Below are 13822 nucleotides of genomic sequence, written 5' to 3' on the forward strand. Positions count from 1 at the left end.
CGTTGGGCCCCATTTGGGGTATTTGAGCCAAAGAGTGAAAAACTCAAAGCTCTCTTTTGATGTGAAGTATAAAGAAGTGGAGACTCATATAAGTAAATCATAATTTGAGAGTGAACTCTGTTCACTCTTAAGCTAACTGTGTTAGCTTAAGCTAACAATGAAATGGGATGCCTTTTACCCAGCAATGCGCTCTCCATTATTCCAACAGGCTACATTTCAATCCCACGTAAGGGAAGTGTTGTGTTGACTAGAAGATAAGGGCATTTTTCTAATGTATTTGACCAAAGTTAGTCAACAGAAAAGAGAAAAAAAGAAAAAATAAAGGTAAAAAATATGTTATCCCAATGGGCCTCTTTCTTTTTTTTTTTTTTCAAGTTTCAGATATTTATTATTCAGTGTAAACCCCAACACAATACACCAACATGATTTTGTGCATTTAGAGGGGAAATATTTCCTGGATAAGTGGAAAATTGTGCGGATGGCTTCTGGAAGACCTTCATTCTAAGCAGCTTTATAGTGAAACATTTCATTTAGAAGTCTGGACCTTCTTTCTTCAGTTTGCTGTAATCTACATTCACTGAGTAGAACTTGTATTGATCATTGGGACCCAGTTTGTTCCAGGGTTCTGGGTTATTCTTCCTATTCCAACTGACATCTGGATTGAACAATGCCAGGCGCAAGACATACAGCGCTGCTCCAGTACCTCCTGCCCCAATAAATACGAAGAGGGGGGATCAACTAAAGGACCCCTGGCTCGGAGGGCAGTCTGCAGCAGGAGGGTCTGGATGCGGCTGTCCTTAACAGTGCCTGCCTTGATCCAGCGCCTTATGCGTCCGCTCTAACCTGGCCAGACCCTTAGCGTTCCAGTCCCCACCAATGGGCCTCTTTCTTAAGGAGAAAAAAATTTAAGGAAATATAGAAAAATAAATCGGGAAGTGTGGAGGACTAAAATGATGAGGGTAAAACTGCACCATAAAATATATTAATGTGTCCAGGTTCCAACTGTGGTGAGCCAGACTCTTCCTGTCTCCACCCGTTTGGCCCAAGTGCCAACACAATAGAATTAGGAAATGGGATGAGGGTCAGTCAGGTCACCTTATGTAGAGCTTACATAGTTTCTGAAAATCAGTTTCCTGACTCAACGCCCCCTTACTTCGTCAGAAAGAGGCTCTGAAGGCTGGTCAGAGTGGAGAAAGGGAGAAGATTTGTGACAATATTTCTTTGCAGCAAGTTGTTGCAGTCTTGTCAGTACCCTCTCTCCCAAAGAGAATGAAGTTTGGAGGTGTTACTTCCCTCATCTCCAACTAGTAGGGGGCACTTTCAAGGGGTAATGGGAAAGTCTGAACATGTTTCCTCAAGTTTAGGGACACAGGGACTGGTGCCTGGTTTGCTCCCAAGCCAGCTAAACATGCATGTGGCTGGTCTCCAGTTGGTTGGACAGTGATTAAAATCAAAGGAAGAAATACTTCATGGGCAAGTAGTTATAACTCAGATGCTGCCTACAGGGGCAAGCATCTGAGTTATAAGGGGGTGAAGGCAAGATTCCTAGGGGTGAAACATGGAGTCACAAATGGCCACCTAGTGAGAGAAGCATCTAATCCTGGTCTGGAGAATTCCTCAGCAAAGGAATCTGAAAAATTCCTAAGAAGTTAAAACCCAAGAAAAGGGCAAATGAGAAAAAGAGTCAGGGGTGTGTATGGAGAGGGGGTGAGATGTTGTTTTCCTATAGAAACTGACATTTGAATAATACCTTGAATGGACCCAATATTCTAGTTTCTACATTGAGATTGTTTGCATGTTAACACGACCCCAAAATTATCAGTTACTTAAGAGTGGACTAAAAAGTCAGTATTTGCACACTTTCCATGTAGGGGCAGAGAAAGATTACTCCACCACATGGAACATAATAGGGCAAAGGGAGATGAGAAAATAAAGAAATGTTTTGATTGCATCTCTGAAGTGATACAGTTAGAGGATTTAACCGATAGCCAATTGAAGACTTAAAAAAAAAAAAAAAAAGTCTTGCACCAAATATCGAGTGAAAAGTGTAAGCACGGTGAAATAACAGGTCATGTTACACAAAAAATAAACTGAATTTCCAAGAGGACAAGTAAATTGTCCAAGGCTGCATAACTAGTAAGTCACAGCTCTGGGGCTATCTCCAGATCCCAAGATTTTAATACTTGACAGCATTTCCTCTGTTGCTTCCCCTCTAAGAATATGATTATTCTCATCAAGCTCTGTCCCCTGCTATGGTTTACAGAAGAAGGTTCACATTTGCCGTAGTTCTGAAAGATTATTTTTGAATTTGAAAAGCTGGTGAGATGCCTCTGAACAATGGAACAGCGCTCGAGGCTGCAATTTTGTTTTATGCATTACAGTGTTTTAAGGCCGCTAGTCCCCTGTTCTTTAAGATGAAAATAATATATCAGGGGGAGCTAAGGGAAAGAGAATAAACTGGCCTCCAGGTGGCAGATCGTGTATGAAGTTGACAGAAGGAACAAGTCCTGTGGTCTATTAATAATTCAGAAGCCCTCTCTCCTCAACCATTCTCCACTCTCCCAATTCTTTTTCCTTCTTCCCTTTTTACTTCCCCCCCCCCCCCTTCCCTGTTTCAAATAAATCGCCTCCGCTGACAGGCTGCTCCTAGGTCATCAGAGCACAATACATTTAATGTCTCTGTTTACAAGGTTCTTGCTAGGATTTTATTTTTGCCCTTTACAGTGTTTGGCCTTTAACAGCACGTGACCTCGGAGACATGCTTTGGTTTTTGTTTGTTTGTTTGGGTGCTTTTCTCTTTGGCATATGGTATTAATGCCTTTAAAACTTTTCTCGTTCTCGTTCCGGGGCATTTCGCTGATGAGATGTATCAAAATGCACCTACAAATCAGCCAGTAAGAGATTGCCTGAATACAAAGTGTTATTAGGAAAATGATCATGACAAGAAAACAATAACAGAGAACAGCTTTAGGGAAAAGCCAGACTGTAAGCTCTTTTTAGAAGGGGTTGTATTCTTGCCCCCAGAAATAATTCATCAAAGTCTCTCGCCCTGCATGAAATTAGATTTCCGTTTTAGCTTCAGTAATAGGCTCTTCCTGGAAAAGCAGAGCTCAGAAACAGTTGGGAAAAAAATATATATATATTTTTTACTCACAGAAAGAAGAGTTTGGAATGTTCTTTCTGGTGGAGGGATGGGAGAGAGGAATCAGATATGTATCTGCCCACAAAGCTGCAGCTCGCCCTTCCTCAATACACACGGACAATATTTTCAATACCATGTGATTGGTTAAAATATAGTCATATTCTTATTCCTCTCTTCAAGCATAGATATCGATCAGACTCCAAAGTATATGCTGAAGCAAGAAATAGTAAGAAAAGCCGTGCCTGAAGGAATATCCTCATTCATTTCTTTGCTTTTTTTTTGCATAAGTCCTTTATTTGTGTAATATTTAGTTCCACTAAACTGTTATATGCTTTCTCATTTTGAAGCGACATGGTAAAGCTTTGGAAGTACCTTACTAATGATTGTCTTATCTAGGGGTTCAGTTCATGATATGATCCAGGCGGTGGCACATGCGTGAGCCGCCATGCTCTGCGGCCGCCGGCTGCCAAGGGGCAGGCCCCACGCCACCAAAGACCCACTGCAGGTGAGGACCCTGACGCTGAACTTCCCGCCCATCCCTCTCCCAGGCTGCATTCTGGACCACCTGTCTTCTCTGCAGGCTCACTGTTTCTAAATCTGACCTCCATCAGATTAGCTTTCTTCCTAATTTATAGATTTTTAGTGGCAATGCTATTCAGTGAAATGAGTTGAAATGAGGCGAACATGGGTTCGAATCCAAACTCTACACTTATTGTTTGATTTGGGGCAAATGATTTATCCTTCCTAGGGCTCAGTTTCCTTCTCTGTAAGGTGTCGCCATCAAGATTCCTAGAGTGAGGGGCGCCTGGGTGGCTCAGTTGGTTAAGCGACTGCCTTCGGCTCAGGTCATGATCCTGGAGTCCCGGGATCAAGTCCTGCATCGGGCTCCCTGCTGGGCAGGGAGTCTGCTTCTCCCTCTGACCCTCCTCTCTCTCATGCTCTCTGTCTCTCATTCTCTCTCTCTCAAATAAATAAATAAAATCTTAAAAAAAAAAAAAAGATTCCTAGGGTATGGGATTGCAGGCATTTAATGAGATAACATTTCTAAGCGCTGGGCCCAGTGCATGAGACAACACAAGTACTATACAGCCATGTGTCCCTTCCTTTTCCCCTCCCGGTGGATGATAACTGCCGCTGTCTACAGTACCCACCTGACATGCTCATACCAGTTTTCCTCTTTCCCTCTCCCCCACCTTTAATTAAAGCCAATCACCAAGTTATGGGATATTAGAACTGGCAAGGACCTTAGAAATTATAGTCATCTTATTTATTGATAACGCATAGAGATATAAGTCACCAATTATTCCAGCAATTTGACTGCCATGTCGAATCAGTAACAATCATTATTTGGTGATGGACTTCGTTGCATGACACTTGACAATCATATTGAACAAAAAAGAATCAGTGATGATGTATAAACACAGCGTCAGGCTCTCAAGTCAAGCTCTGTTTTCTTAAATGCTGTCCCATGGTTCTTTCTGACTCAGAATAGTATTTTTTTTTTTTACAGATTTTATTTATTTATTTGAGAGAGAGCACAAAGAGGGGAGGGGAGGGAGGAGCAGAGGGAGACAAAGAAGCAGGCTCCCCGCTGAGCAGGAACCTCCACACAGGGCTCCGTTCCCAGGACCCCAGGATCATGACCTGAGCCGAAGGCAGACTCTTTTTTTTTTTTTTTTTTTGAGTTTTAATTTTTTTTATTCTTATGTTAATCCCCATACATTACATCATTAGTTTTAGATGAAGTGTTCCATGATTCATTGTTTGTGCATAACACCCAGTGCTCCATGCAGAACGTGCCCTCCTCAGTACCCACCACCAGGCTAACCCATCCTCCCCACCCCCCTCCCCTCTAGAACCCTCAGTTTGTTTTTCAGAGTCCATCGTCTCTCATGGTTCGTCTACCCCTCCGATTTCCCCCGCTTCATTCTTCCCCTCCCGCTACCTTCTTCTTCTTCTTCTTCTTTTTTTTTCCTTAACATATATTGCATTATTTGTTTCAGAGGTACAGACATGTATCATATGATCTCACTGATATGAGGAATTCTTAATTGCAGGAAACAAACTGAGCCGAAGGCAGACTCTTAACAGACTGAGCCACCCAGGTGCCCCAAGGTAAGTATTTTTGACAGAATTTTCCTGTCCCTGGTACGTTTTTCTCTCTTTACTATTTACTAAATGGGGAGAGGCATTTGTCTTGAGACAAATTGAGATAATGGGAGAAGAGAAGAGAAGAATCACAGAAGCAAAACACAGGGGGGAAAAAAAGATAATTCCAAAGGAAATAATATCAATTTTAAAAGTCTGCGAGTTCACTACTTAATACATTACAATTTACATGTAGCCTGGGACTATTTGCCATATATTATATGTGTTAGAACACAAGTTCATTTGTACTCTTCTAAGTGGTTTATAGTAGAAAATCTCCAGGGAATCACTCAACTAAGCAAAATAAGAATTAAATACGTTCATATAGGCGTTCTTCTTGTCATATCCCTTGTGAATACCCATGCCCAACCTAAACCTCCTGTTTCATACCTTTACCTTCCTCTCCTTCCTGTGTTCCATGTACAAGAGGAAAATATTCATAGTTACCCATAGTTACATTATTCATGGTTAATACAAATTACCTAGTTAATATATTTTGTGTGTGAAGACAAAAAAAAGTAAGTCATGTGATGTGTTAGAGTGTAAATAATTGTTTTTATAAAAGCTTCTATTTTCTTAATCTCCCTAGCCACTGAATATACATATCATCCAGGTTTCTCTCAGTAATAAAAGTAGAGCCAGAAAAGACAAAAAAAGACCCTGGATCTAGTGAGATCCTTATTACACTAAAATGTACTGTTTGTCAGGGCAACATGGAAAGTTTCTGAAAGAGCTGACCTTCAAACTTCTAACATTTTGCCCCCCAGGTTAGTGCACTGACTAGATTCCATGTGGGGCAAACAAGTGAGGAAAACGGCCCGCCACCATTTAAGATTCTATTGGGTTACCTCTGAAAAGCGAAGACATGCTGCTCACACAAGAGGAAGATGGCTACAAGGACTCCAAAGCTATAAAGCTTCATCCCAACAGCAATTTGCTGAAAAACAAAGAGAAGGATCCAGATGGCTGGTTACATAAGAGCCTTCTTTACACACTGGTTAAAATATAACGGCATGTTCCCTCTCATTTCTGTGATCAACTGACTTAGCTTCTATTTCCACCTTTAAAAGATAAAGTATGATGAGAGTCATTCTTACTTTCTACTATCTAGGAAATATTTAACTGCTCAGGGAAGATGAGGCCAAGACTAAAAGTATAGTGAAGTTGCAGAAATGTGTCTATTTTTTTTTTTTGAAGAAAAATAGCCCTAGAGTATTGACTAATGGCTCATAACCCATGCTGAGGGAGGTCTCCAGTGGAGTACTAAAGAGGTCTTCCCTTGTCTCTGTCTTTTTCAACATTTTCAACTTAGATGAAGACATAGAAGGTGAGTTTCTCAACTTTGTGGCTCTTACAAGGCTGAGAAAGAGAGCTTGTATAGAGGATTATAGATTCTCCATTTAAATAAATTTTTCCTTGGTAATATGGAGTGATGGGCCCACCTGTAAGAGAATAGGAATGTTATATCCTAGAGAGTTCTCTGAGCAATAAAAAATCAGGTTGCTTTGAATCATGTTTATTTAGGAAAGGTCACCATAAGGCCGTTATCTCAATCAAAGCTCATCACATGTCATTCTGAAGGTAGCATCTTACTTAAAATATTTTGTCTGGCATGAGGCTACATCTTACCTCTGTAAGTGGTTGAAGCCCAGGTATTATCCTCAAATTCCCACTGGTCAATGCATTAGAATGTTCTTGAGGTCAGGGCAGGCAAATTTGAAAAATAAAACAACCTTCCCACAATGGACTTCTGAGAAGGAAAGGATTGAGATTTCAAACTTCTCTCTCTGAGATTCAAAGCTATTGAGACATATTAATGGATTAAGGTGACTTCACTGGAACTACCTCTTGTATAAGAAGAAAGGAGAAAAAGAATATACGTGTATATCTGATCACTTTTAGAGAAAGATGTATAGGAAGAATAGACCAGAAATCCATTAGACTGTGGTTACCTACAGCAGGTGGGTAGAAAGCTGATTGGAAAAGATGCAGGAATAAGAACAGGGTAGAAGAAATGGGAGGAGGGACGCTTTTTTGAGTAAACATCTTTGAATACTTCAGAATTCGAAAATACTACAGAATTTTAGAACTACGTCATTTTTTCACTTACTCAAAACAAACAAGTAAATAAAATGAATACAAGCAAAAACACATGAACTGAATTGTGTTTGTAATGAGTGACATAACTACACTGAAAGGGAGAGAGGAAAACCTAACCCAAGGACTTTCACCTTGTTTTTTTAAAACACAAAAAGTAACTTTAAAATACAGTCAATGGGGGCATCTGGGTGGTTCAGTCATTAAGCGTCTGCGTTCGGCTCAGGTCATGATCCCAGGGTCCTGGGATTGAGCCTCTGCATCGGGCTCCCTGCTCAGCGGGGAGCCTGCTTCTCCCTCTCCCATTCCCCCTGCTTGTGTTCTCTCTCTAGCTGTCTTTCTCTCTGTGTCAATTAAATAAATGAAATCTTAAAAAAAATAGAAATGAAAATAAAATACAGTCAATGGTGGACGTTTACTGACAAATTTTATCAATTTTTGTCCTCCCTATTGAGTTGTATCCTATGTCTCCACTCCGGGTTTACACTTCTTGCTGAAGCAATCTTTGAAAAGTTGCTTTAGTGAAGATCTATTGGTGGTAGATTCTATTGTGCTCTGTCTGGTGAGAACTTCATCCTGCCCTCGCTTTCAAAGACCATTTTAGCCAAATGTCACATTCTAGTGTGACAGTTTTTCCATTGTCCTTTGGCATCTACTGTGGTAAGGTAGGAATCTGCTGTCAAGTCTTGTTTCCCTGCAAAAAAATCCCTTCACACACAAAGCTGTTCTTTCTAATGATGACTTTTAAGGGATTAGGGATTATCTTTATCTTTAATACTCTTCAGATCCATTACTCTTGTCTAGATGTGAAATTATTTTTTGTTATCCAGCTTGGTACACGGAATGTCATTTTGATCTGAGGATTTTAGATATTTCTTCAACTTGGGAAAACCATTTTATTATTTCTCCAGCTACTATCTGCTAGTGCTTTTTAGGGGCTCCCTTTGAAGTTCCTTGATCTACCCTCCATGTCTTGTAACTGTCTTTTCATGTTTTTAAAAATCATGGTCTGTGTCTCCATATGCTGAATCCTGGGCGAGAGTTTCTCAGTACCACCTTCAAATTCACAAATTCATTCCTTGTGTCTAGTTTAGACTACATAGTCGACTGACCTGTGTTTTTTTTAAAATTTCAATAACTTTATGAATCTTTTCCAACTTTTACAATTGCTTTTTTTCACATTTATCCATTTTGCTTTTATTTTTTTAAAGATTTTATTTATTTCTTAGAGAGAGAGAGAGAGAGATCATAAGTGGGGGGAGAAGCAGAGGGAGAGGGAGAAGGAGAAGAAGACTCCTTGCTGAGTGCAGAGCCTGTGGTGGAACTCAATCCCAGGACCCTGAGATCATGACCTGAGCCGAAGTCAGCTGCTTAACCGACTGAGCCATCCAGGTGCCCCCGTTCTGCTTTTATAAATATAATTTTAAAGCATTTTGTTGTTTACTTTTTAATAGATATGTTCCTTCAGAGCTCTTGCTGAGAATCCTTAGAATACCTATTTTAATGTCTGTGTTAGATTTGCTCTAAAGGATTAATTGTATTTGAGATGAATTTATACTCTGAGTATTGATTTTGTTGACTGCCTCTCTTAGCATTTGATTTCTTCTGTGATTTGGAACCTTAGTTTGCAGGCTCATTTTGAAGTCCTTTGCTTTCCTTTCCTGCTTTTCTCCTTCTGTGGTTATTCTTCTCCATTCTGCACATGCGTCCAAGCAGCCCCTGGGTTTCCAGTCCAGAACACTGTCTTAAACTGGTTTTTGGAGTTTCTACACCATGATAATATCATGGTTTTCAAAGATCTGGTCACCAGTCAGGATGACTTAACTTAGGTACTGGCTTAGTCACTCCTGGCTTAGTTACTCCTCTGTCTCCTACAAACCAGGAGATACTTATAAACCAGGCCTAGGCAGCAGTGGGCACTATCTTTTTTAAATTGAGGTACATACATTGAAATGCACAGATTTAAGTGTTTGAGGAGATTAGTCTTGAAAAATACATATATTTGAGTAGCCCACACCTCTATCAAGTATAGAAAATTTCCATCATTCCAGAAAGTTCTTTCATATCCCTCCCAATCAATTTCCCCTCTATTCTAGCAGCCTCTGTTCTGATTTTATCACCATAGATTAATTTTGCTTGTTTTAGAACTACATGGAATCATATATTGTCCTAGTCAGTTCAGGGTGTTGCTGCCAGAATACCATAGACTGAATGGCTTAAACAGCAAACATTTGTGTCTTACAGTTCTGGGTTTGGGCTTTGCTGTTATTTTCATTAGATTTTATTTACCACAGTCTCAAAGTACTTAAAAACAGGAGCAATTCCTTCTCTTTAGCAGGGATTGGGGTCTGATTGCCTCAGGATTTGCCCTCAACTCTCCTCTCTGCCCTCAGCCTTCAGCAGCCTAGGAGAAAGCTCTCAGATCTCCTGCCTCTCCCCTAGTAGCAGGTAGCCACTCTGCACTTTTTATAATGTTTACACCTAAAGTAAAACGATTTATAAAAGCTAAAAATAGGAGGTATGTAGAATGAGACATCAACAAAACAGAAACAAAAGCTAGTGTGGAGCAATAAAAAGTAATGAGCTATCAAGCCACAGAAATACATGGAGGAAATTTAAAAGCATGTTGCTAAGTGGAAGAAGCCAATCTGAAAAGGCTACGTACTATATGACATTCTGGAAAAGGCAAAGCTAGAGACAGTAAGATCAGTGGTTGCACCGGGCTGAGGGGAGGAAAGGAGGATACATAAGGGAAACACAGAGGGTTTTTAGGGCAGTGAAACTCTTCTGTATGTTACTATAATGATGGACACATGTCATCATGTTTGCTAAAATCCATAGAATGTACAACACAAAGAGTGAACCCTAATGTAAACTGTAGATTTTAGTTAATAATACTGTATCAATATTGATTCATTAATTGTAACAAATCGAACTCCACTAAGATGGCAATAATAAGGGCAACTGTGTGGTGAGGGAGGGATACGTGGGAACGCTGTATTTTCTGATGAACTTTCTGTAAACCTAAAACTGCTCTAAAAAATAGTTTACTCATTTTTTAAAGGTGGTAGTGTTGAAATCAGACAAAGCAAGTTTAATCAACACAAAAGCATTAAGGAGGACAAAGATCAATTGGGATCGATAACAGGTATAATTAATATACAACAGTCATTAAACTTTATGAGTTGAAAAATACCATTAAAATATAAAAGCAAAATGTGATAGAAATACCAAGCACAGGTGCATAAAAACATAGGGAAGATTTTAGCATACTACCATTTTTCTACGGTAGTTTACACAAAAGGAGATACAGAGAATATATAGCCTGTGATCCAGTGGGGAACAGATGTTTCTGCATGAAAATGTGACTGTCACTTATCTTTCTCACTCTGTTCCCCTAAGAACTTGAGGAAGGTAACATGTCAACTAAGTTTAAGGTAATATTGTTTATGGTAGAAATAACCCCTGCTGGGTAAATTGTATCTGAGCTAGGAGACACCATAAATGAGCTGATTGGGACTTCATAGCCTTAGGCTTCTGTGAATGTGATGACTTTTGTATCTGGGCATGTCTCTACAGGGACCCAGGAATCCAGGCCTGTGAAATTGTTACAAAAGGTTGGCTACTGGGGGCATGGGGCTTCTAAGTCAGGGTGATTCTTACACCTGCCAGCTATAAATCTCATTCCTTCACATCTGAAATGTCATTTGGGGAGCCTGGGAAGCTGTGTAGAGCGTTTCAGGAACTGCTCCAAGACCTACTCAAATGCAACAGGAATTGCTGATATCATCTTGTGTCAGGCTTTGGTTTCTATCTTATACATCTCTGAGTGAATGGTGCTGAAGGAGGCTGGTGAAGGTTTTGTGAGTCAGAATGTTTTGTGGAACCTAAGAAGACTTCCTGGTGAATATTGCAAGATGGTACACTCAATTTGGTTGGTTTGTGGAGAGTTTAATAAAAGTATTGTTTACACTGACGTGGGCGGGATATAGGGAAATTACAAAAGATCACTGAGTACACCAAGACGAGTAGTAGCAAGGCACTGAAAAGATAAGAACCTGGAAATAGAGCCATATGCAGAGGGCTGACAGACAGGAACTGTGACTTCTCATTGAGAGACTCAACCAGTTTTTCCTAATCCTGCAGGGAAGGAGAAAAATAATTTTTATAGAAAGAAAAATAATTCTGACCTCCCTTTCCTCCTTTCCTTTGTTTTCCTCTGGGGGCTTCTTATGCTGAACCCAAAGAACTTGGGTCAGGCAAAGATTTTTTTAGATAGAGCATAAAAAAACACAAATCACAAAAGAAAAATTTGAAAAACTGGACTTCATCAAAATTAAAAGCACTTGTTTTTCAAAAGACACTTTTAACAAAATGAAAGGACAAGCTATGAACTGAAAGAAAATATTTTCAAAACATATTGGGTAAGGGACTTGTATCAAACATATATAAAGAACACTTATAAATCAAGAATAAGACAAAAACAATTTTTTTAATGAGCAGATTATACACTTTCCCAAATATACAAATGGCCAGTAATCACACACTCAACATCATTAATTATTGAGGAAATGCAAATTAAAACCACAATGATATGTCACTCCTCACCTCTGGAGTGCCCCACTGGATCACAGGCTATATATTCTCTCGAGTTCGCTAAATGAAAAAAGGCGAACAATAGAAAGTAATAGTGAGGATGTGGAACACCTTGAACTCTCATACATTGCTTGTGGGAATGCAAAATGGTATAGCCATTTTGAAAAAGTTTGGTAATTTCTTATAAAGTTAAACATACTTACTATATATGTCCCTGAAATTCAATTCCTGGGTATTTACCCAGGTGAAAGGAAAACAATGTCTATGCCAAGACCTGAATGTTCATAGCAGCTGTGTATTCAAAAAGTTGAGTGTTTCATGATTGTTTTATTCATAATTGAAAGAAAGAAAAGAAAGAAAAAGAAAGAAAGAAAGGAAGAAGAAAGAAAGAAAAAAAGAAAGAAAGAAAGAAAAAGAAAACTTGAAACAATCCAAAGTCCATCAACTGGGGAATGAATGAACAAACTGTGGTACATCCATACAAAGAAATGCTCCTCAGCAGTATAAAGGAAGAGCCTACTGATCATGCAACAAGATGGATAAATCTCAAAAGCCTCATGTCAAGTAAAACTGGCAGATAGTACAAGACTGATAGTGTATGATCCTGTGTATATGACACACTATAAAAGGCAAAACTATAGAGACAGAAAATAGGGTAGTTGTTGTTAGGGGCTGGGGCTGGAGAGGAAGGGATCAACTTGCAGAGAGGTACAGGAGAATTTTTTTGGAGTGGTGGAAAGATTCTGTATTTTGATTGTTGTGGTAATTACACGATTGTTTACAGCCAAAATGCCTCAAACTTGACACTTAAGAGTTGGATTTATTTTGTAAGGAAAAAGATGAAAGGAAGGAAGGAAGGAAGGAAAGAAGAAAGGAAGGAAGGGAGCAGGGAGGGAGGGAGGGAATGAGGGACGGAGGAAAGAAAAAAGAAAAAAAATGGAGACAAGTTCTTTTTCCTCGTTCTGCATCTCTATTTGAGATTTCTGATCTTGGCACCTCTTGTGAAGAATGAAAAGAACACAAAGTTTGGACAGATGGACTCCACCCTTTGCTCACAGGTAAATCTCTCTCTCTTATTTTTATTTTTATTTATTCATGAGAGACAGAGAGAGAGAGAGAGAGAGGCAGAGGGAGAAGCAGGCTCCCAAGGAGCAGGGAGCCCGATGCGGGACTCGATCCCAGGACCCTGGGATCATGACCTGAGCCGAAGGCAGACGCTTAACCATCTGAACCACCCAGGCACCCGGCAAATCTCTTATAAGGCCTCTCAGAGGGGCAGTTTCCTCCTCTGAAAAATGAGATTAATAATAACCTACATCAAAGGGCTGTTGTAAGGATTCAGTAGGATAACATGTGAAAGTAACTGGCAGAAACAGGTGCTCAAAATGTCCCACATATATTAAAAAGATAAACCAGGAAGGGAGTTGGTGGGGCCCAACATGTTCTCTGCCCGGAGCTTTATCTAGCTCATCGTGACGTTGGGTACAGCTCTTCCTCTTCCTTGGATGCTCCCAGAGAGTTAGGTGATGAGTTACCTCACCAGAAGGCAATCTAGTTCTGGGGGATCAATTTATTTGAATCATGTCCCCTGGGACCCATCTAATTTATACATTTGTTCTCCAGCCATTTCGGAACATTAGCTGGCAAAAATAATAATGGCAAGTGCTTCTTCAAGAGCCCTAACCCTCAGCCTTTGTTAAGACTGTGTAAGAAGATAATTTCCCCTGTGAGGACTGGTCTGCTTCGCCTTTCTCTCATCTGGAGCAGCCTGAGGATCAGGGTAAATGCCACAGAGATCTCGGCTGGCCTCACTTGGATATACAGCTCAGGCTTATTGTT

The 13822-nt window shown here is 40.0% G+C and overlaps 1 protein-coding gene across 1 annotated transcript in view; it reads right to left on the reverse strand.

Annotated features, from left to right (window-relative positions):
• Nucleotides 1-13822, reverse strand: part of CPB2 (carboxypeptidase B2) — a 63379-nt gene that overhangs the window by 44041 nt on the left and 5516 nt on the right. Inside the window, 1 exon segment of the mRNA XM_044913594.1 lies at nucleotides 6139-6227. Coding sequence (XP_044769529.1) covers nucleotides 6139-6227 — 89 coding nt within the window.

The sequence above is a fragment of the Neomonachus schauinslandi genome, chromosome 3 (genome assembly GCF_002201575.2).
Source record: "Neomonachus schauinslandi chromosome 3, ASM220157v2, whole genome shotgun sequence".
NCBI classification, from domain to species: domain Eukaryota; kingdom Metazoa; phylum Chordata; class Mammalia; order Carnivora; family Phocidae; genus Neomonachus; species Neomonachus schauinslandi.